The sequence below is a fragment of the Helianthus annuus genome, chromosome 4 (genome assembly GCF_002127325.2).
Source record: "Helianthus annuus cultivar XRQ/B chromosome 4, HanXRQr2.0-SUNRISE, whole genome shotgun sequence".
In the NCBI taxonomy this organism is placed as follows: Eukaryota; Viridiplantae; Streptophyta; class Magnoliopsida; order Asterales; family Asteraceae; genus Helianthus; species Helianthus annuus.
Genome location: NC_035436.2, coordinates 54,604,198 through 54,631,311, shown reverse-complemented (window position 1 = coordinate 54,631,311; position 27,114 = coordinate 54,604,198). Strand labels below are relative to the sequence as shown.

Here is a 27,114-nt window from a genome sequence, read left to right as displayed (position 1 = left end):
TCAGAATTGTGGCTCATACCTCATAAGTATGTGTTTTACCATAAAAAAATGTGTTTTTGGATTTCTGGTTGTGTTGTAAGGTGTTGCGTGTGCCACATATCCAAAAATGTGTTTTAAGTAATTTCTTATTTGAATTTAAATGTTTTCACCTATACATTATTCTGAAAATGTGTTTTACCAATCAGAATTGTTTTTCCAAGCTGATTGTGTTTTACCAATCAGGCTTGTGGCTCATACTTCATAAGAATGTGTTTTACCATAAACAAATTTGTTTTTGGATTTTTCATTGTGTTGTAAGGCGTTGCATGTGCCACATATCCAAAAATGTGTTTTAAGTATTTTCTTATTTGAATTTAAATGTTTTCACCTATACATTATATTTGTGTTTTGTAGAATAAATTGGAAAACTATAAGAGTACCTCGTCGCTTTGGGTCGCTGGTGGTGTCGATCCATATTGAGATACCATAGGTGAGGTAATCCCCGGCTGACTTTGTTGTGTTCGCCCCCACTCGCCGGTTTCAATGTAGTATTTCTCTATATCAGATGTATCCACAACAGGCACTGTTTCCGGGCCAACATCTACGTTCATGCATTCTTCAAACTCTGCATGGAAACCTGCATTAAGAGGAATTTCTTCGACAACAGGCGTAGTTTCCGGGCCACCTTCAACATCAGTTTTCTTCTTCCCAACCTGATCGGTTTTCGCCCGTTCTTTTTCAATTTGATTTTTTTCGGTACATGTGAGAACGTAGGTTTACCATGCATTTTACCGTCCGGCTTCACAACAGAATTTTTGTTTTTTACCGGATCACATTTGCTAATGTGTTTTACATTCTTGGTTACATCTTTCTTATCTGCTTTCACTTCTTTTGCTTGAACTTCTTCATCAGATTTTTTTGCAAACGGATAGCTTTGTTCCAGTTGCAAGTCATATGCATCCACTAACATTTGATCAAATCTGACTGAGTCCAACTTTATGTTGACTTCCTCGATATCGTCATCAGTGATATCTTCGATGAGATGAGCTGCTCTTGGCTCACCCTCCTTGTATTTCTTTTGGTCACGTATCAACGCTGCCTGTAAATAGGAATAACAAACTGATGTCAGATGTGTTTTAAGAGTTTTATATACATCAGATTGTGTTTTATTAGTTCTAATGCTATTTAACAACACCTCGAATGTGTGTTGTTGGTTTTTCCTATGCCACATTACATCACATTGTGTTTTTTGATGATCACAATTCATATAATGGTTTTCACAACATGTTCTGATTATATTGGAGCTCAACAAAAACTTTACAAGTTGAATATATCTTAATGTGTTTTACCAGCAAACATATATGTTTTAATGCACAATCATAGTGTGTGATTAGAAAATTATATATGCATTCATAACATACCACTAGCAAAGGCATTGGTCCAAGAAAGGTTTCCTTTGGTGTCCGTGTCCATGTTTCCACCGTTCGATCCAGGCACCTGATCATGTACTCACACCAGTTAAAACTTCTGATATCCTTCCCTCGATGCAAGGCTGATAGAAACTTCATATTAATTGATGAATTCATAGTTGTCTCTCCTAGCAGTGTGTTGTAGAACAACAAAAAGTTTAACACAAAGATTTTCCCGCTTGCTTTTTGGCCCTGCATGTATGTTTTGAATTGAACAGGCATCAAACGTGCAGGAGCTTGTTCGAATTGTCCTTTCCATTCCGCCACAACCTCGTGGAAATCTGCCCTTGCTCTCTCAACTTCCTTTATTTCTTCATTCCCTCTTGGTACGCCAAACACATCGTGCACCAATTCCTCCGTTATTTGAATATGGTGGCTACCGCAATTCAAGACCCGTGTTTTAGTGTCGTAGTTATTTACCAACCACCAACCCAGAGTTGAGGGAATCGGACCCATTCTAAAATTAAGTATTAACCCGAAACCTATGTTTGTGACAGCCCCCCGTTGATTTTCGTTCAAAGATTCCATCAACTCCCCCATGTGCTTAAGAGCTAATCGCAAGGTTAGTTTCCCATCTGAAAGTGGTATGTAATTTTTGACTGTTGTTGGCCTCTTACGTGTTTTTGAGTCTTTGCTTGACTTAGCATCTTGGGGTCGTTGTGGTTTTTCAACAACTTCTGGGCTAGCACCCAACCTCGTTTTTTTCCAAGGTGGGTTGTCAAAATCATCATCTGAATCTTCTATCGTGGTACCTGACAAAACACCAACACATGAAGCCGATCAGCAAGTCAGACCTTTTTAGTAATTAAAATTAGTTCATAATTTCATATTACCGTGTGCTACTTCTGTAGGCTTCTTGACTGTTGGTATAACCTCAGCGTTCTTTTGTTTCGGTTGGTTTCCAGCCTTTTTGTCCTTCCGCTTCTTTCCCGTTTCGATACCCTTGTTGCTCGCGTCGGCTGAAATAAATCTCATAAAAGTTGATGTTAGTCTTGTGCATTGTGTTTTACATCAACAAACATATGGTTTGACGTTTGTTCATCTAACTTATATATGGGCATTTCACGATTTTCGTTGGGTTCCGACTGTAAATCGTCATTTTTATCCATTACGTTCGGAAACAGATTTGCAATGTCAGACAGAAGGGTGCCAGCAGGCGGTTGTTGTGTGCAGTCTACCTTGTTGTCTATCGTTTTTGTAGTTTTGTTAACAGGTTTAACTGTTAGTAACAAAAAAACACAACTGGTCAGACAGCTAGTTATATAAGTAACCCCCCACCCTTCACCGCCACAACTAACCGCACCTTGTAAAGGTGATGCTTCTTCTGTGTCTGATTCATCCAGCATAATTGGTTTGTCAGGTTTGTTTCCGGGTTTTCTTGAAAGCCATTTTCCTTTTATTCTCTCACTCTTTCTCCGTTTGACTGACAAACACTTGTTTAGGATTTATAAAACACAATTCCCAATCCCACATTCTCCTTATTAATCACAGTTCATTAGGCTTTCAAAACTTAACAAATCAAGCATAATTGTAAAACACAGATGTACCAGTTCATGGAACATGGTAAAACACATTTTTGAGAAAACCCAGTAGCAATCAAAGTTTTTAAAACACACTCCATGTGACAACTCGAACTTTAGACTCGCTTTGTGTAACGCTACGTGCATATGTGAACTGGATTATATGTTTGAACTTAATAAATGTTTGTTATTTTGTGCTACGTGAGCTTTGTGAATCATGTGTGGTGTTATATTGTATGTATGTATGTACCGAACCGCACAAGAAACGCACAACACACGCATACCTATTTTGGATCGCACAAAGCCGTTGGGCTTTACACCTTGTACACGGACCAACATGGCAGCCCATGTAAGGGCCGGCCCATCCCCTCTAACCGTGTAAACAATTAGGGACTTGATCTTTTTTTCTCATTTGTTACCAACACAAAAACACACACAACCCTAAACTCTCTCTCTCGGCTGCTTAGAACCCGACGGCACAAGGAGGATCATCGCCTCTCTCTTGATTTCCAACCGGTTAGTGTATGTTGCTTGTTTACTAATTGATTGTATGTGATATGCACTCATATGATGTTACATGATGGTTGTTGATCGATCTAGGCTAGTCTTTATATGTGAATATACCTCATGATCTTAACACAAAAATCGGAAGTAAGGATATATGGTAATCGGTTGTGATGAGGTGATGTATAAAACGGATTCATGTTAATAGTTCTGTTAATCGTTTGATGTTTAATGGTGTTTTGATATCGGTCATATGTGTATGCTCATGTAATCGGATTGGTTGATGTTCTAGGCCATATGTTCATATAAATTGTTAGAGATTGTTCATACGATTGTTAGGGTTCATGAGGATTCTTGATAGATTATCTTGATTGATCGATATTATGCTAAGTGATGTACTGAGATTGTGTTAATTGATAATGGTGTGTTTGGAAACTAATTAATGTGTAACCGAACAAGCATATAATTCGGGTAACTTAAACTGATCGCACATCATGGGCTGACCGCACAAGACTTCTTGATTGTACAAGAAGTCAGCTCGCACAAGGAAGCCCCTCTCGCACAAGTCCAAACTGCCTGGTCGCACAAGTTGTTTGATTGTGGGCCGGGCAGCCCAGTCCACCTAGACGCACAACTGGATCCGGGCCGCACAAGTCATTGTGTGGGCTGATCACACTATTGGACCGCACAATTTCACTAGGTGTTATTATTGGGCCGTTTATGTAACGGATCGCACATGTCACTCGGTCGCACAAGGGGTGTCAAACGCACAAGGGTTAACAGATCGCACAAGGTTACGGGTCTGATTAACTGATTGGGCCTTAAGCCCAATCCGAGTCGCACAACTTGTTCGGGCCGCACAAGATGATCACCACGCACAAGATACTTGTTACTTGATTTATTTTGGGTCGATTGTTATTGGATCAACGAACATTATATTTGATTTGTTATTTAGTTGGGCCGGGTATGGTTTGGGCCTAGACTTACATCGCACAAGATGGTTGGGCTCGCACAAGCTCTTTGGCCCAACCATCCGAATAGCACAAGTAGTGTACCTAATGTGTTACGTGCTTACGTGATTGCCATGTCGTATACGTGTACTATTTGAACCGAACCTGACTTGTGTGGTAACCCTGTTAGGACGTGGTTGACCACCCTTAGTTCAAGAGTCTTTATTTGTGTATCTGCCGAGCAAACCAAGGTGAGTTCACACAGCCAAGGCATGGGATTCCCGGGTTGGGAATTGGGTTGGATATGATATTGTAAAAGGAGTTACTCGTACTTACGCATATACCAGACTATAGACCATCGTCCTCAGGTTAGTCAGGACACGTTACGTAAAGCCTACGTAACCCAGTATATTTGCCATATGTCTCCCGGGTCGGGAAGGACACGTTACGTAAAGCCTACGTAACCCAATACCATTCACTGGCTTCCAGTTCGGAAGGCCACGCTGCGTAAAGCCTACGTAGCCCCCACGCGTACCACTGTCCTCGGGGAAGGGCACGTCACGTAAAGCCTACGTGACCCTGTACGTTTTCCTGTTCTCGGTAAAGAAGAACACATGGTCGGAAGTTAGTCTAGTAAGTACCGTTAATGAGAAGCCCTCATTAGCCAGGATGAGCATGGGAAGCCCGCACCTTTAGTACACACTAGTATGGGAAGCCCCCACTAGCTATACTTATGCATTACGTTATGAACTTACTTTCTGTGAACTCGCTCAACTAGTTTGTTGATTATTTGCTGCATGCCTTGCAGGACCTTAGGTATACTTGGAGCTTGCACCAGAGGAGAAGCGGGTCGTTGTGGACAAGAACTCGTGAATGCTTGTTTAACACTTTTTCATTCACACATTGATACTTATGATTTGGGTTTTACATTTAATGCTTCCGCTACTTAAACAGTGTTTGGTTTTGAACACCAATTATGTCTTTGATTATCATTAAATGCTATGTTTGATATAATTGGTGGCTTGATCCTGGTCAGTCACGCCTCCAAGCGGTGGTACTCCGCGTGTGGGATTTTGGGGGTGTGACAGATTGGTATCAGAGCCATTGGTTATAGAGAACTTGGTTTTAATATGGGAAAACGTTTTTATTAAAACCGGACTATAACCAGAACAGTGCTCTCAACGATCCACAACGACGCTTCGCTCCACGTGCAAGACTCGACATCCTAGGTAATAAGGTTTACGTTTATTGCCTGTATGCTAGAATTGTTTAGAACTTTGCTCGCGTTACGCTTAGATACACATGCTTTGATTACATGAGAACACCTATATGCCTACGCTTTTCTGTCATCGCCCTATTCGCGAATCATTCTTACGTATGCCACTTGTTACTATGAAGATCATGTCTGGAAGAATCAACATGACACAAGCCCAGCTAGAGGCTCTCGTTCAAGCCCAAGTCACAGCAGCATTTGCGGCTGCCCAAGCAGGTAGGATAACCTGTGGTTATAACTTACGCTAGGATCTTTAGATCCTACACTCCTAAACTAGCTTTCGTATTTAAACTTTGCCCTACTCGTACACAATAGGTCAACACGCGCAGCAGCCTGTCTGCACGTTCAAGAACTTCATGGACTGTCGTCCAAACTCTTTCAGCGGCACAGAAGGAGCAGTTGGACTCCTCCACTGGTTCGAGAAGCTAGAATCAGTCTTTGAAATGTGCGAGTGCCCTGAGGCTCGCAAGGTCAAGTTTGCTACTGGCACTCTGGAAGGAATAGCACTGACTTGGTGGAACGCCCAAGTCCAGATCTTAGGGTTGGCAGCTGCTAACGCCACCCCATGGAACGATTTCAAGGAACTCATCAAGCGTGAGTACTGTACGCGTGAAGATATTCACAAGCTGGAAGACGAGCTGTATAACCTGAAAATGATTGGATCGGAAATCGAAGCATATACCAAACGGTCGAATGAGCTGGCCGTTCTGTGTCCAACTATGGTGGACCCTCCATACAAGCGCATTGAGTTGTATCTCAAGGGATTGGCGCCAGAAATTCAGAGCCACGTGACGTCGGCTAATCTCGAAAACATACAGGAAATCCAGCGTCTTGCTCACCGTATCACTGATCAGGCAGTGGACCAGAATAAACTGCCCAAGCGTGTTAATGCTACTGCTAACGTCACCACCTCAGTTACTCCTGCTACATCTGGTGACAGTAAAAGAAAATGGGATGGAGATTCTAGTAAAGGCTCAGCATCCGTTCAGTCTCAAGCTCAGCAACAGAAGACTGACCACTATCAGAGTCCTAGTCAGCAATCCTCTAGTAGTCACAGACAGAGGAGATATCAGGGTAGTCAACCTAGGTGCCACAACTGCAACAGGCATCACCACGGCCCGTGTAACAAGGGTCGCTGTCAAAGGTGTCTTAAGATGGGGCACGAGGCTAAAGACTGTAGGAGCCCTCGTCCTGCAAATCAGGACCAGCAACCGCAACAACCAGCTCCACAGAACCCACAGCAGCAGCAGCCACAGCATGGAAACCGGGGATGTTTCCAGTGTGGAGCTGAAGGTCACTTCAAACGCGATTGTCCTCAATTGAACCAGAACCAGAACCACAACAATAACCAGGGCAACGGGGGAAACAACAACAACAATGGCAACGAGGCAAGAGGTCGAGCTTTCGTGTTAGGACGAGGAGACGCAATGAACGATATTTGAACTTAAAACTTGTTTTGGGTTTTTCATTATTATGTATCTGTTACTCAAACAAAGTTTGACTTGAACATCCATCGTTTTGGGTTTTATGAATTATTTTAACTATTACACCTTATGTTTGACGTGATGGGTGGTTTGGTGTTATTGAACGCACCTGCCGTATTTAAGGACCTTATGAACAGAGTGTGTAAACCCTACCTAGACAAGTTCGTCATAGTATTCATCGACGACATCCTGATTTATTCCAAGAGTTGGGAGGAACACGAGCAGCATCTTCGCCTGATTTTGGAACTCCTTCGAAAGGAACAGCTGTACGCCAAGCTGTCTAAATGCGACTTCTGGCTTCGTGAAGTCCACTTCTTAGGCCACGTGGTGAACAAGGATGGGATCCATGTCGATCCATCCAAGGTAGACTCGATCAGAAACTGGCCTGCACCGCGTACGCCGACAGAAATACGCCAATTCTTGGGTCTGGCAGGTTACTACAGACGGTTTATTAGAGACTTTTCGAAGATTGCTCAGCCGCTTACGCTACTGACACAGAAGGGTGTTACCTATCGCTGGAGAGAGCCCCAGGAGACTGCTTTTCAGCACCTAAAGGATAAACCTTGCAGCGCACCTATCCTCTCATTGCCAGAGGGCACAGATGACTTCGTGGTTTATTGTGATGCATCCATTCGGGGACTTGGATGTGTGTTAATGCAGCGCGACAAGGTTATCGCTTACGCCTCTCGTCAACTAAAGGTCCATGAACGGAACTACACGACGCACGATTTAGAGCTGGGAGCTGTGGTTTTCGCGCTTAAGATATGGCGACACTACCTGTACGGTACCAGGTGCACGATTTACACCGATCACAGGAGTCTCGAGCATATCCTTAAGCAGAAGGATTTATATATGCGTCAACGACGATGGGTCGAGTTACTTAATGACTATGAATGTGCTATCAAGTATCACCCAGGCAAAGCCAATGTTGTGGCTGACGCCCTTAGTCGAAAGGACACTTTACCACGGCGCGTGCGAGCGCTACAGCTTACGATTCAGTCTAGCCTTCCTACACAGATACGAGATGCTCAGGTAGAAGCGTTGAAACCAGAAAACGTCAAGGCTGAAGCCTTACGCGGCTCACGACAACAGATGGAACAGAAGGCAGACGGCGCCTACCATGTAACGGGCCGGATTTGGGTCCCACTCTACGGCGGTTTACGCGAACTTGTATTGGATGAAGCACACAAGTCTCGCTACTCGGTGCATCCAGGGTCGGATAAAATGTACCACGATATCAGTACTACTTATTGGTGGCCTAGTATGAAGGCCCACATCGCTACGTACGTTGGAAAGTGCTTGACCTGTGCAAGAGTCAAGGTCGAATATCAGAAGCCAGCAGGGCTACTTCAGCAGCCTAAGATACCACAATGGAAATGGGAAGAAATTTCCATGGATTTCGTTACAGGCCTACCTAGATCCCAGCGTGGGAACGATACGATATGGGTCATAGTTGATCGACTCACCAAGTCTGCACACTTCCTGCCGATTAAGGAAACGGACAAGTTCTCCACACTCGCAGACGTCTATCTTAAAGAAGTTGTTTCGAGGCACGGGGTGCCCACGTCTATCATTTCGGATCGCGATGCACGATTCACGTCAGAGCTTTGGCAAGCAATGCATAACTCCTTTGGCTCACGATTAGACATGAGCACAGCATATCATCCTCAGACGGATGGGCAGTCTGAGCGTACGATCCAAACTCTCGAAGACATGCTTCGAGCATGCGTTATAGATTTCGGCAACGGCTGGGAAAAGCATCTCCCTTTAGTGGAGTTCTCATACAATAACAGTTACCATACCAGCATTCAAGCCGCTCCATTCGAGGCATTGTACGGGCGTAAATGCCGGTCACCTCTCTGTTGGGCAGAGGTGGGAGATAGTCAGATCACGGGTCCAGAGATTGTTGTGGACGCCACAGAAAAGATAGCACAGATACGACAACGCATGGCGGCAGCACGCGACCGTCAGAAAGCCTACGCGGACAAGCGTAGAAAGCCTTTGGAATTTGAGGTCGGGGACCGGGTTTTATTGAAAGTCTCACCCTGGAAGGGTGTGGTACGTTTTGGCAAACGGGGCAAACTAAATCCGCGGTATGTCGGACCCTTCGAGATCATAGAAAAGATTGGCAAGGTAGCCTACAAGTTGAACCTACCAGCTGAACTCGGGGCAGTTCACAATGTCTTTCACATATCGAACCTAAAGAAGTGCCTATCAGATGAAAACCTCATCATTCCTTACAAGGAACTCACTATCGACGAGCGGTTGCAGTTCGTCGAGGAACCAGTTGAAATCACGGACCGGGATGTGAAGGTCCTCAAACACAAGAGAATCCCTCTTGTTCGAGTTCGTTGGAACTCCAAACGTGGCCCAGAGTACACCTGGGAACGCGAAGACAGGATGACAGAAAAGTACCCCCATTTATTCGGGAACCAGGCAACCACTACTGAGGCCGAAGCTACTACTTCGGAATTTCGGGACGAAATTCCAGATCAACGGGGGGAGGATGTGACACCCCAGGAAAACCAGTGAACAGTACAGTTTACCTAGCTTCCTCAGTGAGTGCATACCAAATTTCGGGACGAAATTTCCAATTAGTTGGGGATAATGTGACAACTCGAACTTTAGACTCGCTTTGTGTAACGCTACGTGCATATGTGAACTGGATTATATGTTTGAACTTAATAAATGTTTGTTATTTTGTGCTACGTGAGCTTTGTGAATCATGTGTGGTGTTATATTGTATGTATGTATGTACCGAACCGCACAAGAAACGCACAACACACGCATACCTATTTTGGATCGCACAAAGCCGTTGGGCTTTACACCTTGTACACGGACCAACATGGCAGCCCATGTAAGGGCCGGCCCATCCCCTCTAACCGTGTAAACAATTAGGGACTTGATCTTTTTTTCTCATTTGTTACCAACACAAAAACACACACAACCCTAAACTCTCTCTCTCGGCTGCTTAGAACCCGACGGCACAAGGAGGATCATCGCCCCTCTCTTGATTTCCAACCGGTTAGTGTATGTTGCTTGTTTACTAATTGATTGTATGTGATATGCACTCATATGATGTTACATGATGGTTGTTGATCGATCTAGGCTAGTCTTTATATGTGAATATACCTCATGATCTTAACACAAAAATCGGAAGTAAGGATATATGGTAATCGGTTGTGATGAGGTGATGTATAAAACGGATTCATGTTAATAGTTCTGTTAATCGTTTGATGTTTAATGGTGTTTTGATATCGGTCATATGTGTATGCTCATGTAATCGGATTGGTTGATGTTCTAGGCCATATGTTCATATAAATTGTTAGAGATTGTTCATACGATTGTTAGGGTTCATGAGGATTCTTGATAGATTATCTTGATTGATCGATATTATGCTAAGTGATGTACTGAGATTGTGTTAATTGATAATGGTGTGTTTGGAAACTAATTAATGTGTAACCGAACAAGCATATAATTCGGGTAACTTAAACTGATCGCACATCATGGGCTGACCGCACAAGACTTCTTGATTGTACAAGAAGTCAGCTCGCACAAGGAAGCCCCTCTCGCACAAGTCCAAACTGCCTGGTCGCACAAATTGTTTGATTGTGGGCCGGGCAGCCCAGTCCACCTAGACGCACAACTGGATCCGGGCCGCACAAGTCATTGTGTGGGCTGATCACACTATTGGACCGCACAATTTCACTAGGTGTTATTATTGGGCCGTTTATGTAACGGATCGCACATGTCACTCGGTCGCACAAGGGGTGTCAAACGCACAAGGGTTAACAGATCGCACAAGGTTACGGGTCTGATTAACTGATTGGGCCTTAAGCCCAATCCGAGTCGCACAACTTGTTCGGGCCGCACAAGATGATCACCACGCACAAGATACTTGTTACTTGATTTATTTTGGGTCGATTGTTATTGGATCAACGAACATTATATTTGATTTGTTATTTAGTTGGGCCGGGTATGGTTTGGGCCTAGACTTACATCGCACAAGATGGTTGGGCTCGCACAAGCTCTTTGGCCCAACCATCCGAATAGCACAAGTAGTGTACCTAATGTGTTACGTGCTTACGTGATTGCCATGTCGTATACGTGTACTATTTGAACCGAACCTGACTTGTGTGGTAACCCTGTTAGGACGTGGTTGACCACCCTTAGTTCAAGAGTCTTTATTTGTGTATCTGCCGAGCAAACCAAGGTGAGTTCACACAGCCAAGGCATGGGATTCCCGGGTTGGGAATTGGGTTGGATATGATATTGTAAAAGGAGTTACTCGTACTTACGCATATACCAGACTATAGACCATCGTCCTCAGGTTAGTCAGGACACGTTACGTAAAGCCTACGTAACCCAGTATATTTGCCATATGTCTCCCGGGTCGGGAAGGACACGTTACGTAAAGCCTACGTAACCCAATACCATTCACTGGCTTCCAGTTCGGAAGGCCACGCTGCGTAAAGCCTACGTAGCCCCCACGCGTACCACTGTCCTCGGGGAAGGGCACGTCACGTAAAGCCTACGTGACCCTGTACGTTTTCCTGTTCTCGGTAAAGAAGAACACATGGTCGGAAGTTAGTCTAGTAAGTACCGTTAATGAGAAGCCCTCATTAGCCAGGATGAGCATGGGAAGCCCCCACCTTTAGTACACACTAGTATGGGAAGCCCCCACTAGCTATACTTATGCATTACGTTATGAACTTACTTTCTGTGAACTCGCTCAACTAGTTTGTTGATTATTTGCTGCATGCCTTGCAGGACCTTAGGTATACTTGGAGCTTGCACCAGAGGAGAAGCGGGTCGTTGTGGACAAGAACTCGTGAATGCTTGTTTAACACTTTTTCATTCACACATTGATACTTATGATTTGGGTTTTACATTTAATGCTTCCGCTACTTAAACAGTGTTTGGTTTTGAACACCAATTATGTCTTTGATTATCATTAAATGCTATGTTTGATATAATTGGTGGCTTGATCCTGGTCAGTCACGCCTCCAAGCGGTGGTACTCCGCGTGTGGGATTTTGGGGGTGTGACACTCCACAAACCCAACTTACTCATCTAAAAAAACTAGACAAACTGACCTTCAAACATATCTGATTAAAACACATTTTAGGTAAAACCCATTAACAAACAGAGTTTATAAATCAGAATCCACAAACCCTAACTACTAATCTATAAAACCTACATAACATGACCATAAAACACATTTGTCAGAAAACCCATTAAAAAAGAAGTTTTTACAACACAATCCACACAATCCACACACCCAAATTACTACTCTATAGAACATTCACAAACCCAAATTAATACTCTATAAAACCTACATAAACTGACCATAAAACACATTACCAAACACAATCAATAAAAACAGAGTCATCCCCAACAAACGAAAATCCTACAAACATTTGTTATTTAAAACACACACCTACGGTTCTGGCGACTTCAACTTTGCTTCCGGCGACTTCAAGTCTGCTTCAATCCATTTTGTTCAAATCCCCCTGTTTTTTGAATCTTTTCCCTGCAAACATCAAATACTTCAATGTAGAACACGATTAAACCCTAATCGCCTACTAAAACACAGAACATAATGTCCGTTTGATCTTACGTATATAGAAGTTGCAAAATCTTTTATCTTCATCCATAATTTTAGGTATTTTTGGTATGATTTAAGGGTGTTTTCATTGTGGGTTTAGAGAGAGAAGAGAGAGAGAGAGGGAAATTCGCGTCTATTAAGGAGATGTGATATGCTGACAATTATTTTTGATTGATTTAAAACAATGTTACTGACGAAATTGCCCATCTTCATTTAAAACAATCTATTAAATATAGTTAAATATTACAAGATTGCCATTGATTTAATCTCAACCCTTAAACACACCAATCGGATGGACCAGATCGCTTCCTAGACTTTCTAGGAAAAACACACTTTCCGTGGGAACCTTACTATATATATATATATATATATATATATATATATATATATATATATATATATATATATATATATATATATATATAGGGATAGGATCATGAGAAAACTAGATATAAATGAGAAAACCAAAAAACTAGTAAACATAGGGGTATTTTTGTCAACAAACATATTTACACGCTTTCTGTTCGCCCAATTCATAAACCACACACACAGTATCGATTTTCTTCTTCACGGAGGTTTCGTGTTCAACAATTATCGAATCTTACATCAATCAATTCCATAATTGTATCAATTACTCATACATATAACGGATCTCATAAGGAATTAAAGCTGTTTCGTATCCAGATTCGTGTTTAACAATCGTAGGTAATCGGATTTCATGTTTATTTTATCACATATTGTTCATAATCGGAATTCGGACATGTTTGATTCTTGTTTACTCGATATTGTTGTTAAATCGTTCAGGTATGGCTTCATCCAGCAGTTCTATAAACAATGGTGCAAATATTGTTGACACATTAATCGGTTCTAACGATGATGACGGACATGAACGCATCGATGAGTCAACTGATGCTAACAATTCAAGTTATGGCAGTCATAATGTCCGTCCATTACGTCTGTATGACGTTGATCAATTAGGTAATTTATTTATTTATTAAAAAAATGTGTATTACACATGTGTATACATGTTTATATTACGATGTGCAATGTGCAATGTTTTTTCTTTATTTGTCTGTAATTTTCGTGTTCATATTGAAGGAGATATAACCAGCCATGTATACATAACAACTGATGGAACAAAGTTCTGGAAACCTTTGGTGTCTCCTGAATATACACCTACTATCGGAATGGTTTTTGACACATGGAGCGACGTTGAGAATATGTACAAGTCTTATGCTGAGAGGTCTGGGTTTTCTGTACGTTTGGGTGCCTTGAAGAAAAAGGGAACGGTTGTTACACATAGGTATATGCAATGTACCAGATCCAGTAAACCTAAGCAAACACAACTTGAATCGATGGACCCTAGTGCTTTTAAAGTATCTCGAAGTAGCAGCTACAAAGTTACTGACTGCAGGGCGCGGCTAAAGCTTAAAGCTATCTCAGGCACTACAAAATTCTTCATTTACGGTTTTATTGAAGCTCATAATCATGGATTGGTCGACAAGGACAATCTGGACTTTACCAGAAAAAGGAGGAAACTTAGTTATGACGACCAGAGGTTCATTCACAAACTAAGCTTGAACAAAATTGGCCCTAATGTCGCGCATAAGATTCGAGCTTCGTTAAAGGGTGGGCACCATAATGTACAAGGAACTGTAGTAGAATTCAAAAATTTCACTAGAGATCTACGGTCTTTTATCGGCAAGAAGGATGCACAAATGGTTGTTGATACGTTAAAATCTCGTATGATAAACCTGCCAAATTTCTTTTTTGAATGTGTGGTGGTTGACGGTGAGTTAAGATCATTGTTCTGGGCTGATGACGTATCCAAATGCAATTACGAAGCCTTCGGAGATGTGTTAGGTTTTGATGCAACATATCATACGAATCAGTAAGTTTTCTATCTTGTTGTATTACATCTATGTAATAACAATTTTATTTTATTAATGAATGTATTACTGATGTTATTTTTGTCATATTACACTAAATTCATTGTTTTATTTTGTTTTGAAGGTATAACATGATATTTGTTCCGTTTACCGGTGTCGATCACCATAAAAAGTGTGTCACATTTGGTGCTGGGCTATTATACGATGAAACAATTGGTTCTTACACGTGGTTGCTTACCACATTCCTTAAAGCTCATAACAATAAGCAACCAACGTTGGTGTTGACCGATCAGGATGCTGCGATGAAGCAAGCAGTTTCTGGTGTATTCAATAAAGCTATTCACCGGCTGTGTATGTGGCATATTGTAAGGAAAATTCCTGCAAAGGTATGATAGTATTTTTACATACATTCATCTACATACGTGTAATAGTTGTATACTTTAATCTCATTCATTTATGTTTGTGTGTGTTTTTTTTTTTTTTATTATTATTCAGATTGCAGGTGATGTATTGGAAAATATAGACTTGAGAGCTGCTATACATAAGCTGGTTTGGAATTTGTTTATCACACCTGAAGAATTTGAATAAAGATGGAATTTGCTTATGGAAGGGTTACACTTGAAAGAAAATAATTGGCTGAACGAGATGTATGAGATTAGGGATCAATGGGTTCCGTGCTATTTTAGGGATGTGCACATGTGTTGTCTAATGAAAACCACCTCGAGGTGCGAGAGTTCGAATTCCCTGTTTAAAACAAATTCTAGTGGAACAAACACGCTCGTGCAATTCTTGATGTGTTTCGACACAGCAATTGATGGGCAACGGTACACTCAACGCAGATTGGAGTTCGAAAGTAACACAATAGCACCATCAATGCCGAAGAACGTGCCTATTGAAAGACATGCCTCGGAGTTATATACACATACGCTGTTTTTGGAGGTGCAAAAAGAGATATACAGAGGCATGACATTCTGCTATATTGCTTCAAAAACCCCAGAACTTGATGGGGTAAAAATTTATACCATTGTTCATACTAACAGGCAGTACAAAGATATTAATGAATTTGAGGTAATTTGGCTTATTATATGGTTGTATTACATATGTTCATTATAATTATCAACGTTATGTTTTTTAACCTTTGTAACATATACACATGTGATGCAGGTCAGTTTTGATACACGTGATAGATCGGTTTCATGTTCGTGTATGGGTTATACGCGCCTTGGCTATTTGTGTAGGCATGCCTTTTGCGTGTATAGATACAACCAGGTTGACGAAATTCCCGTTCAGTATCAACCTGGTAGATGGAAACGAGACATATTGCCAAGGAGGGTTTTTAGCATGTCGAACAGGTATTCTGCTGATACAGACGCGGAATCTGTAATCCGGAATGAGATTTTTGATTTGGTAATTGAGTGTACTGATCGTTTAAGGCGTAATATTGGTAAACTTTCTGAGTTGTCTGGTGAAATTAAAGAAATTAGGAACCGTGTGTTTCGCGAATTCCCGACCGAACCGGCGTGTAACAAGACATCAGTTGTGATCAGTGACCTTCTCAAACAGCCTGAAGATATGGAAGTCTCGATAAATCCGCCACAAGGCATCCGGAACAAAGGGTGCGGTACCAACCATCGACTCATTGGTCCGGGGGAAAAGGCTGTTGTTAATAGTGCTAAAACTACTAGGCTGTGTGGAAAATGCAAGAAATACGTTAATGATCATGACTCACGTAATTGTGAAAAAGTTCGGGCTGCCAAAGAAGTCGCGGCTGCTGCTGCAAAAGCTGCTAAAGCTGGTAATGTTACTGTTCCAGAAGATTCATGTCACGTTGGTGTTGTTGATTTGTCTAACGGTGATACATCTGTTGGACCATCGTCTCGCATTTGTACTCGGGCCACTAGAAGATCCACTAGAAGATCTACCATACGTTCGTCCGACCCGCTTGAAGAGTGATTTGGTTTATACAACATCGAGAATTGTTTTACATAATAAGCAATGTGACTCTTACATTACACATGTGCATCGAATAAATTTCGTGTGATTATGGATTTTTTTCTAGTATTACACATGCATCATGTTTGTGATGACATGTTTTTTTATGGATTGTGTCACATGTTTAAACTTGAGTTTATGTTATATAAGCATACACGGTGTTACATATTTTGACGTTATATTCAATGTGATATTATACTACATGTATGCATTACTTTGTTTTATGGTAACATCGATGTTGACATCATATTTACACGTCTGATGGATTTGTTCACATTCATTTTATATGACATTTCATATGATATTGATATTATATTACAAATAAAAATCATTCAGAATAATCCAAGCCATGATACGTTCGTGTAGTTGTATTTCACGCGTGTTGTATAACGTTATCATAAAGTTGTGATACGTTTTTTTTTTTTTGTATGATACTGTTTGCTAAAACATTACACATGTGCATGCAACTGTCAAAACCGATAAACATTCGTATCCAATATGTTATACTAATAATATTGTTGTATCAATCATATGTCTAAAGATTGTATGTCTAATTGATGCTAGAAATTAAACGTGCATAAAGCATCATATGTCTTACACGATTATGTTATACTAATAATATTGTATCAATCATAACATCTAAAGATTGTATCAATACGAGATAATAGTCAAAAGCAATATCGAAATGATACGATTTTCCATCTATCCTTTGTACGTTGCACCTTTCTGTTCATTATGTTTGGCCGTGTTCGCTTCATTCTTTGCATCCGCTATAACATTTTCTTTGAACACGTTTGCATCCGAAAGCAGGATTCTTGCACAATATTTCATCCTGAGGTTGTTTAACTGACTTTGTTGCATTGATTCCCTGTTGTTGAATCCGCATTCAAACGGTTTGTTCTTTCCATAGTACATCTCCATATGCCGCATGGCGAAAATCCCGCAGTCCGTGAAGTTATCTCTTGTTGCCCAGCCAATCTCTTTCTTTGATAGCGTTACGCTTGATAATGCTTGTGCACTCGGGTGTTGGACACTACGCATGTAAGCACATACGACATGTTTCTGCCAATAATAAAGTGTATGTTAGGTGATATCAACATTCAAATTGAAATGGTGCATATATGTATCACTGTTTAATGTCATTGTCATTATATTTTAATAACTTACAATCTTGTTTGGTGTGCCTTTTGATGCGAAGGTGTTACCGTCTTTCATCGATACCCAAGCAAATTTTGGATGCATGTTATCTATCACTTCAATTGAAGGCTCCCTCAAGTCAAAGCATACTAGGTAATAGTGGTGACTTTCCAGTACAGGAATCACAACTACATCATACGATTTCAAATCAAGTTTGTCGGCGTTACGTTCAAGCACTATTAACAGGTTCTTTTTGAATGCTGCTGTCCTTGCCTCCACAGTATGCTTTCTATTTAGCATCCATCCATTCTGTTTTGTTATTAAAAATAAAAAATAATAATAATAATAATAAAAAATAAAAAAACACTTTTGAGTATATTTAATAGTAATGGTAAAGAATCGTTTATAATATAATACTTACAATTGTCGACGTGTAACAAAACAAACGTTTAGGTTCATCCTTTTTTTTCAAACCTTCTTGATGATTCAAAACACCCGCCCAACAATCTATAGCACATGTGTACAGCTGTTTGCCTGGAATAAGGTGTGCTAACAGAAACGCTCTTGTTTCCAGTCCGTATGCAGTTGCAAAAATGTCTTTCCTGTATACATATACGTTCATATCAGTTACACATGTGAATCATAATAATATTTTGCAAACTTCATAATGAATCAATGTAATAAAACTTACAAGAACAGTCTTTCGACTTCTTTCTTTTCTGCTTCTATTTTTGCTGCCTTCAGTTCCTTTTCCATTTGTTTTTGTTCTGCCTTTGCATCTTCTTCTGACATTGCTCTCGTTTTCTTTTTCGTTGCATTATTTTCTTGAGTTGTTTGTCGTTTTTCTCCATCATGTTTGTCATTGGCGATTGCCAACATATACGACCATATCAGTTGTTCCTCGTCGTTCAGTTTTTCATTTATGTCTACCGGCTGATTAATAGACGCGCTTTGTTGATGCTCAGCAGTTTTTAAGTTTATTTCACCTGATATGCTCCCAGACTCTTGTGAACTAATGCCGAGATCAAAGTTTGGCATTGAGGTATCACGTTCTTTCTTCTTTTGCACATGTGCAACTTTGTTCATTTTTTCAATGATTTCCCCAATATTTTCTTCAAAAAACTGTGTCCATCCAGTTTGAGTTACATGTTCATTGATATCAATCACCTCTTTGTATATTGTTTGGTATTTTTGTATGCAGTTTTGAATCTCAGGTACGTCCGGGAAAGCCAAACATGCATCACACAACGATTTTTCTAATATTTTTTTGTCCCTCGTGATGCGATCGAACAGAGCGTCCAGTTTTATAACATGTCCCTGTTGATATTACATGATAAGTATGTAGCACACATGTGGAATATATATATGTATATAATACAGGTTTGTATAAATGTATACAATAACGTACCGTCAAATCAGTTGGATTGCTCGCATCATCGTAAAGCATTATCTCGTTCAAATTGTGTTTTGTAACATGTTCAGACGTGTCGTTTTTTGGATAAACGTATTGATTTCTTAACTCGCCCATGCCAAAACCTCCATTTTTCAGTTCGATTCTCTCCCTCTTTCGCAACTTTTCGATTGTCCAGAATTCAAGCGGGCTCATATGTCGATCAACATTTATTGGAGGGACATTTGTTCGATCAACATACAACAGCTGTTCACATGTGTGACATAAAACAGTTAGAACATTTTTTATCAGTTTATACATATGTGTATTACACCTGTGAATTACAAATGAACATATTTTTTTATATTACATGTTAACTATAAACACAATACATATCACATGTGTAATAAATGACATATTACACGTGAAATCTGATCAACATGCACATGTGATCATTATAGTGATAACAAACGCAATTCGTGAATTACAATTACACACATACACACACGTGTGCGTATATAAAACATGTAATACATACCGTTAGGATTGTTAACGCGCCCGTGAAGAAACATTTTTTGTCACACCTTCTCCATGTTTTTTTGCATTTCTTGATCGAATTGACGATGTACGCGCACCAATCAACATGTTGTGGGTTTATTTCATCCCTCATATGGTGTAGGAAATTAAGATCACACTTTCCTTGGTCTTGATTCTCAACAAATGTGCTCATGAATAATGTCAAAAAATTCAGTTTGAACATTATTCCATCATCATCGCCGTTCTCCTCTATGTTTTTTGATATGGCTGAAGGTGTAACGTAACTTCCCTTGTACATGTTTCTCCATTCCTTTATAATCCCAACAAAATTTTTCTTGTATTCGAATGTTTCTAGATATATACCATGGTTTCTTATCCCCAGAAGGTTGTGGATTGCATCCCCGTCAATCTTAATCTTAACACATCCTGCATTGATCTCCATATTTTCTGTGTCAAGATTGTCAACCACGTAATGGCCCAACCTCCCGGGTATGCCGTCGTTTTGGATTGATAGAAGTTTACCAAAACCTAGGCTTCTAACAGCTTCTTTCTGTTTCTCCGTCATACCCTTTATCGCTATACACAGTTGTCTCGGAGATACACGTGTTCGTATTGAACACCAATTACTATCGTTTGTAACCTTTGTTTTTCTACCCTTGGGTGTGTTTTTTGCGTCTTTGTGTTCATCGTCAACTGTTCTCGAGCGTACCGACTTTCTCGACCTCAATTTTTCGGTAAGAGATCCTTCGTTTATTGGGCTGTTGTCGTTAGCATCAGTTGCATTTGAGCATTTCTTTGTCTTTTTGGCTTTAATATGCACACCTGCAAAACATCAGACGTTATGACATTTCACATACAACATATAATCTCATGTACATCCAATCACATGTGTAATATAACACATACAACATATAATCTTATGGTAACAAATATAACATATATATATATATATATATAACGAGTTCTTTCACGCATATATACATTTCAGTTCAGTTATATATATATATATATATAACTGTGTTGCACAGGTCATATGTCACATTACACTTATGATGCACATGTGCATTACATCCATATTCAATATCATACGCGTAATACAATATGTAGAACACATAATCACATGTTAACGCTTAACAACCATAACTGTGGTGCATGTGTTCACTAAAAATTGCATTTGACTCACATGTAAATACAGTACAATACATTTACATATCAGTTTGGTACATATATCATTATCATATACCATACTCGTGGTGCACGTGTGCAATACATATACACTTAATGACGTGTATTTGCGTACTAATTCATTATCATATACCATACTAAAATTACATACCTGTAACAGTATCGTCAACTGTTTTCGAGCGTGTCAACTTCATCGACCTCAATTTTACGGTAACCGATCCTTCGTTTAATGGGTTGTCATTGTTAGCATCAGTTGCATTTGAGCATTTCCTTGTCTTTTTGGCTTTAATATGCACACCTGCAAAACATCAGACGTTATGACGTTTAATGGATGCACATTAAGTCACCTTCAATCGCATGTGTAATACATTTAAGTCCATGTTTTTTTTTTTTTTTTTTTTTTTGACAATCTGACCGGATCGATGTGTTTAACAGGTCATATATGAGTTTATACACGCTTCAGTACAGCTATATGTTATATTATTGGTGTTCACTTGCGTTGCACATATCACACTACATTTATGGTGCACATATGCATTACATTCATATTCAGTAGCATATGTGTACTACTGAATCACATATCCGAACTATCATTTAACATTTGTATTACACATGTGAACCTTATCAATGAGTATCACACAACCGAAATTTAATTTAACATTATAATGCACATGTGAACTGTATACACGAGTACCACACATGTGCATTTGGGTACTAATTACCTGTAACAGTATCGGCCGTGTCAGGTGCTTTCTGCCTTTTCCTTTTATTTGCTAATGGATGATTCGTGTTGTTGGCTGTTTATAAAAAATAAATATATAAATAAATTAATTAATTAATAAATTACACTATGTATATGGGTATTTGAATGTGTGTGTGCGTTAGAACTGCATGTACAGATTTTGGTGAACATATGTTGTTGCATATCATAACTTACTTTTGGTGTCTCGAGCTTTATCTTTGTTGTTTACAGCTTCGTTTTCTTTGTTATGGCTTTCATCATTGATAACCACGAATCTGACTTTTTTGCGAACTGTGATGTTAATAAATAAATTAATATTGATGGCAGTAATGTTAATAATATAATATGTTTTTTTAGTAATACCTGGTTTTGCCTGGTTTGTTTCCATATTGCTGGTACTTTCATCATTGTTGAGGTTCGCCATCATTTCTTCTTTTTTTTCTTTTATCGCATCAGCTGCCAAATGGAACATATAATGAATATAACATACGTGTAATATAACATATATTCGTATACACAAATATAACGAATGTAAGACACATTACACATATCCGAAATATCATTTAACATTTGTATTGCACATGTGAACATTATCAACGAGTATCACACATGTGATACATATTACACACATCCGAAATTTATTTTAACATTATAATGCACATGTGAACTATATACACGAGTACCACACATTTGTGACACATTACACACATCATAAGTATCATTTAACATTATATTGCACGTGTGAACCATATACACGAGTATAATACATGTGTGACACGTTACACGCATCCTAACTATCATTCACCATAATATTGCACATGTGAATTGTATACATGAGTACCACACGTGTGATATGTATTACACGTGTCCTAAATATCATTCAATGGTGTGCTACACATGTCAACAGTTTACACAAGTACCACACATGTGTGACACATTACACGCATCGTAAGTATCATTCAACATCATAATTGCACGTGTGAACCATATACACGAGTATAATACATGTGTGACACATTACACGCATCCTAACTATCATTCACCATAATATTGCACATGTGAATAGCAAACACAGGTATCACATATGTGATACACGTTACACGCGTACTAAATATCATTCAACGGTGTACTACACATGTGAACAGTATACACGATTATCACACATATGAGACACATTACACTCGTCATAACTATCATTCAACATCATATTTGCACATGTGAACCATATACATGAGTATCATACATGTGTTACGCGTTATGTGCATCCTAACTATCAGTCAACCTTATATTTGCACATGTGAACAGTAAACACAATATGTGATACACGTTACACGCATCCTAAATATCATTCAACGGTGTACTACACATGTGAACAGTATACATGATTATCACACATATGAGACACATTACACTCGTCATAACTATCATTCATCATTGTAGTCATGAATCTCACACATATATCACATGTTTGGGCGATTATATGTGTATAAATCAGTGTCGAGATATTACATACAACAAACGTCAATTATCGTCCACGATTAATGACTTAAACATGAAATGTGTGACGATTTTATCAATTTTGTATACATTTACAGTGATCGGTGCGAACATAGTTATAATCGATGTGTTGTGTGAGTGATAAATCAAAATGTATAATGATTTTTAGTCAAATTAACGTGATAGGAGTTCATACCTGGTAGATCTTCGTTATTTTTTACCGATTTGATGGATCGATTGTGCATCGATCTCCGTTTGTAAGAAACCCTAGGATGTCGCCGATAGAGATGGAGAGTTTCTTTTTTTCCAGGTCTGAACGAATGTTGGTGAGGATAGGCGGTCCATTTTTTTTTGCTTGTATATTTCCCAAACTACCCTCCTGTGTACAGATTATAGTTAAATGTCCGTGATTTATTAAATGTCTTATATCAGCCGTTGATCTTGTTTGATCAATGGTTGTTTTTTAGTTTTTTAGTTTTCTAATTAAAACTAGTTTTCTCATGATCCATCCCCTATATATATATATATATATATATATAAATGATGAGGAAGTCAAGAAATAAACAAACAAGTTCATCAAAAAGAACTTTGTTTGAAGAATTGCTTCATTAGAATAAAAAAAAAGTCATAAAAATAAAAAGTCTTACGAAAACCGACGCTTTTTATGCCTTTCGCCCTTTTCTACTAACCACTAACCCAAAACCACCTACCTTTAACCCAAGCCTAACCCTTCCCCAAAGTCCTCTTGATATTTACAAAGGTATATAGTTAAAAATAAGGAGGACTGATTTCTTGGCAAGCATATGGTAGAAGTAAGTTCCATGCCGGTCTCGAGTGTTTCACAAAAATACATCTTCAGCCGAGTGTTGGGTGATCTCCCGTGAGGTATGTGAACTTGTATATAAATGGAATTTTAAAGAGGCATGTTATGCCCAAATAAGTAATTTCTCTTATGTAATGTTCTAAATAAATCATAATGAATAGGATTGTAAATAAAATAAAAATAAAACCTAATAAAAATCTTAGATTCCCGACACTCAAGACAAGCCCAAAACCTTCTCTTCTACCCATTCCATTTGGGTGTGTAAGCCACATTATAAAGAGTTTTGCTTGAGGACAAGCAAAGATTCAAGTGTGGGGGTATTTGATGTGTGTAAAATTCAACAGATAAATTACATCAAATAGGGCATAAAACTAACCCTTTTTTAGTACTAATGTTGGAAAAAGTGTGCTTTTGTCTTCCGTTTTGTATTTTCAGGGTTAAATGAGCTTAAATGAACAAAAGAAGCAAAAATGCAGCTAAATCTAACAATAATACAAGAAAAGGAATAAACGTGGCATGCCCAACCCCTCAACAGCATCTTCCCAAGCAAAAACAAGAGAACAGAAGGCTGAACACGCCCCGTGCTCATTGAACACGGGGGCGTGCCCAAGTGTCTGCAGAAAAGACAAAGTTGTAGAAGCTTCTATTTCCCAACATGGGGGCGTGCCCAGCGGACACGGGGCCGTGGTCAACGCTAAGATTCGCAGAATCCAGGCAAATCTTGATAGTACAGATACGCTTCTGCACACGGGGCCGTGCCCAGCAGACACAGGGGTGTGGTCAACTAATGCAGACAAACTGCATTTAATAAAGAAAGAGAAGATGGATGGACACGGGGCCGTGCCCAATGGACACGAGGCCGTGTCCGGGCTTCTGTGCAGGTTATAAATAGAGGTGCTTGGTTCACTTCAAAGGCATCCCTTGGCAAACCACCTCTCGCACACTTCACCCACCCACCACCACCATCACAACCCACATCCACCACCATCATCCATCATCCATCATCCATCATAGAGTGTGTGTAGTAGTCTCGGGGATCCAAGATTGATAGTAAGAGTTCTTGACAATCAAAGGCCATGTTTGCCTAAGTCTCTTACATCACTTGGTGAAGACAAGCATTTAGTGTAATACTTTTGTTTTTAATCTTTTCGCACTTCTTATTTGGTTATGTATTAATTACTTTAATAACTAGTTTCTTATGTTGAAGGTGAAACTTCCTTATCATTTATCTGTGGTGTCTTGGCGTTATTTTAGTGTCGATATAAAATAAAAGATTTACACCATTCATATCTCCACAGTCTATATGGAGATATGTTGGCTACCTGGTCGGGGGTTAAGGGAATGGTTTGGTAAGCATCTTGCCTTGTTCAGTGTATAGATCCTGCAAGGACCTGGGTCAAGCTTAGTAGGACCTCCTTCAATACCCAAAGGTATTGGATGGCGGGGGTTCGAATTTCTTGATCCCCTCATATGTAAACTACTATTAAAACATTAACTCGGCTACTTAGGATTGTATCCCTGCTGACTCAAACTACTTAGCCGAGGGTAACGTCACCTTCAAAAGAGGGGCCTGCCACATTACGCATTAATAACTTAATTAATTATCTTTCATAATCCAACCCTTTAGGATTGTATCCTTGCTTACTCAAACTACTGGGTTGAGGGTAACGTCACCTTCAAAAGAGGGGTCTAGTACTATAACTAAGATAATCTCTTAAAAAGTGCAAAAGTACGGAAATAATCAAAGGTTACACTAAAGGCGAGTCGAATCCAAGTGATTCATCTTGTCTATCTGTTTTTATTTTTATTTTTATTTTCAGCATTTTTAGTTTTTATTTTCATGTTTAACCCTTTTTCTAAAATTTTGATTTGGTTAGACGTTGAGGATAAACCAGTACTAAAAGCTCTTATGTCCTTGGACGACCTCGGTATCTTACCAACGCTATACTACGCTCACGATGGGTGCACTTGCCCATATGTGTGTTTAGTGTTAGTAAAATATCGTGTTTTATAAATTTAAAACTTGACTAAAGTGTAAAAAGGGCTTAAAATATACATAAAAACCTATAACACACCGCACACATCAGTTGGTTGGAGGTTAAGACATTAAAGAAAGTGGTTGGGGAGATGAAAATTTTTATTTTAGTCCTTGCACCTGTATTGTTGGTTATTTTATGCTATAAAGGTGTATGCATGTATATTATAAGTATGATACATGTATGAATGTGATTCTGAGAAAATATAATGTCGATGTATGTCTCGGTATTAAATTAAAACGTGTATTTCGCGACTGATTACATATTATGCATGTATGATTAAACAAGGTTGATATAAAAATACAATTTCCATTATGATTAAAGTCACAAGATTACACGGATTGAAATGAAGTAAGAATACAAGTTTCTAAAAATAAAAATGTGAATACAACTTTCTAAATATGGAAAGCATAGAAAATGCGAAGCGTTACAGTAAGTTAGTCCACAAAAAGATCCAAATAATCTCGTCATTTGCAGGAAGACTATCAACTTTTGAAGCTTTTTGGCCATCTACAATATCTTATTATATGGTTTTTAATGGTTGGTAGTATGAACACAATATGATGTTTATTTTAATGTAGCTTGGTCCAAGACTAGTTGGGGTTTTGTTTTGTTAGGTTTTAGGTTGTTGACCTCGTAGTTTGGTTTTTTGGTGTAAACATTTGATGACATAGTTTCGACTTTAGCTTGTGGATATATAGTTTGGGTCGTTATTTGCTTTCTAAATAAGTGTCTCAACCTACAACATTGAACATCAAGTTGAAAATTATGGTAATTTAATGGTAACCAATGATTCAGAAATAATTACTTAATTATTGTACTTTACACTAAATTCAATACTAATCAGGTAATATTTTAGATATGCATCTATGTTATCATATAAGCAATATAACATTTCCATTTGTATTTGTATTATTGTATTAAAGATTTTATTTACGACTCACTAGAATTTGTTTACATAGCACGAATAGTCAGAATCATTTAGTATTCCTATGTCAGAATTTCAATCTAATCCTGATGATGTTTCTAAGGTTATAGAGTATTTTTGTTACTTTTTTTTCATATGTTGATGATCTATTTTTTTCCTAACTTTATTTGTA

At 39.1% G+C, this 27,114-nt stretch overlaps 2 protein-coding genes across 2 annotated transcripts; both read left to right on the top strand.

Moving 5' to 3' along the window:
• Window positions 1-13,592: 13,592 nt before the first annotated feature.
• LOC110933081 (protein FAR1-RELATED SEQUENCE 5-like) lies at window positions 13,593-15,263 on the top strand. Its single transcript, XM_022176321.1, has 4 exons — window positions 13,593-13,764; window positions 13,885-14,677; window positions 14,800-15,061; window positions 15,171-15,263. The coding sequence occupies exons 1-4, from the start codon at window positions 13,593-13,595 to the stop codon at window positions 15,261-15,263; spliced, it is 1,320 nt and encodes a 439-aa protein (XP_022032013.1).
• A 204-nt stretch (window positions 15,264-15,467) lies between these two features.
• Window positions 15,468-16,628, top strand: LOC110933080 (protein FAR1-RELATED SEQUENCE 4-like). The gene is made up of 2 exons (XM_022176320.1): window positions 15,468-15,743; window positions 15,840-16,628. The coding sequence occupies exons 1-2, from the start codon at window positions 15,468-15,470 to the stop codon at window positions 16,626-16,628; spliced, it is 1,065 nt and encodes a 354-aa protein (XP_022032012.1).
• The last annotated feature ends 10,486 nt before the right edge of the window (window positions 16,629-27,114 follow it).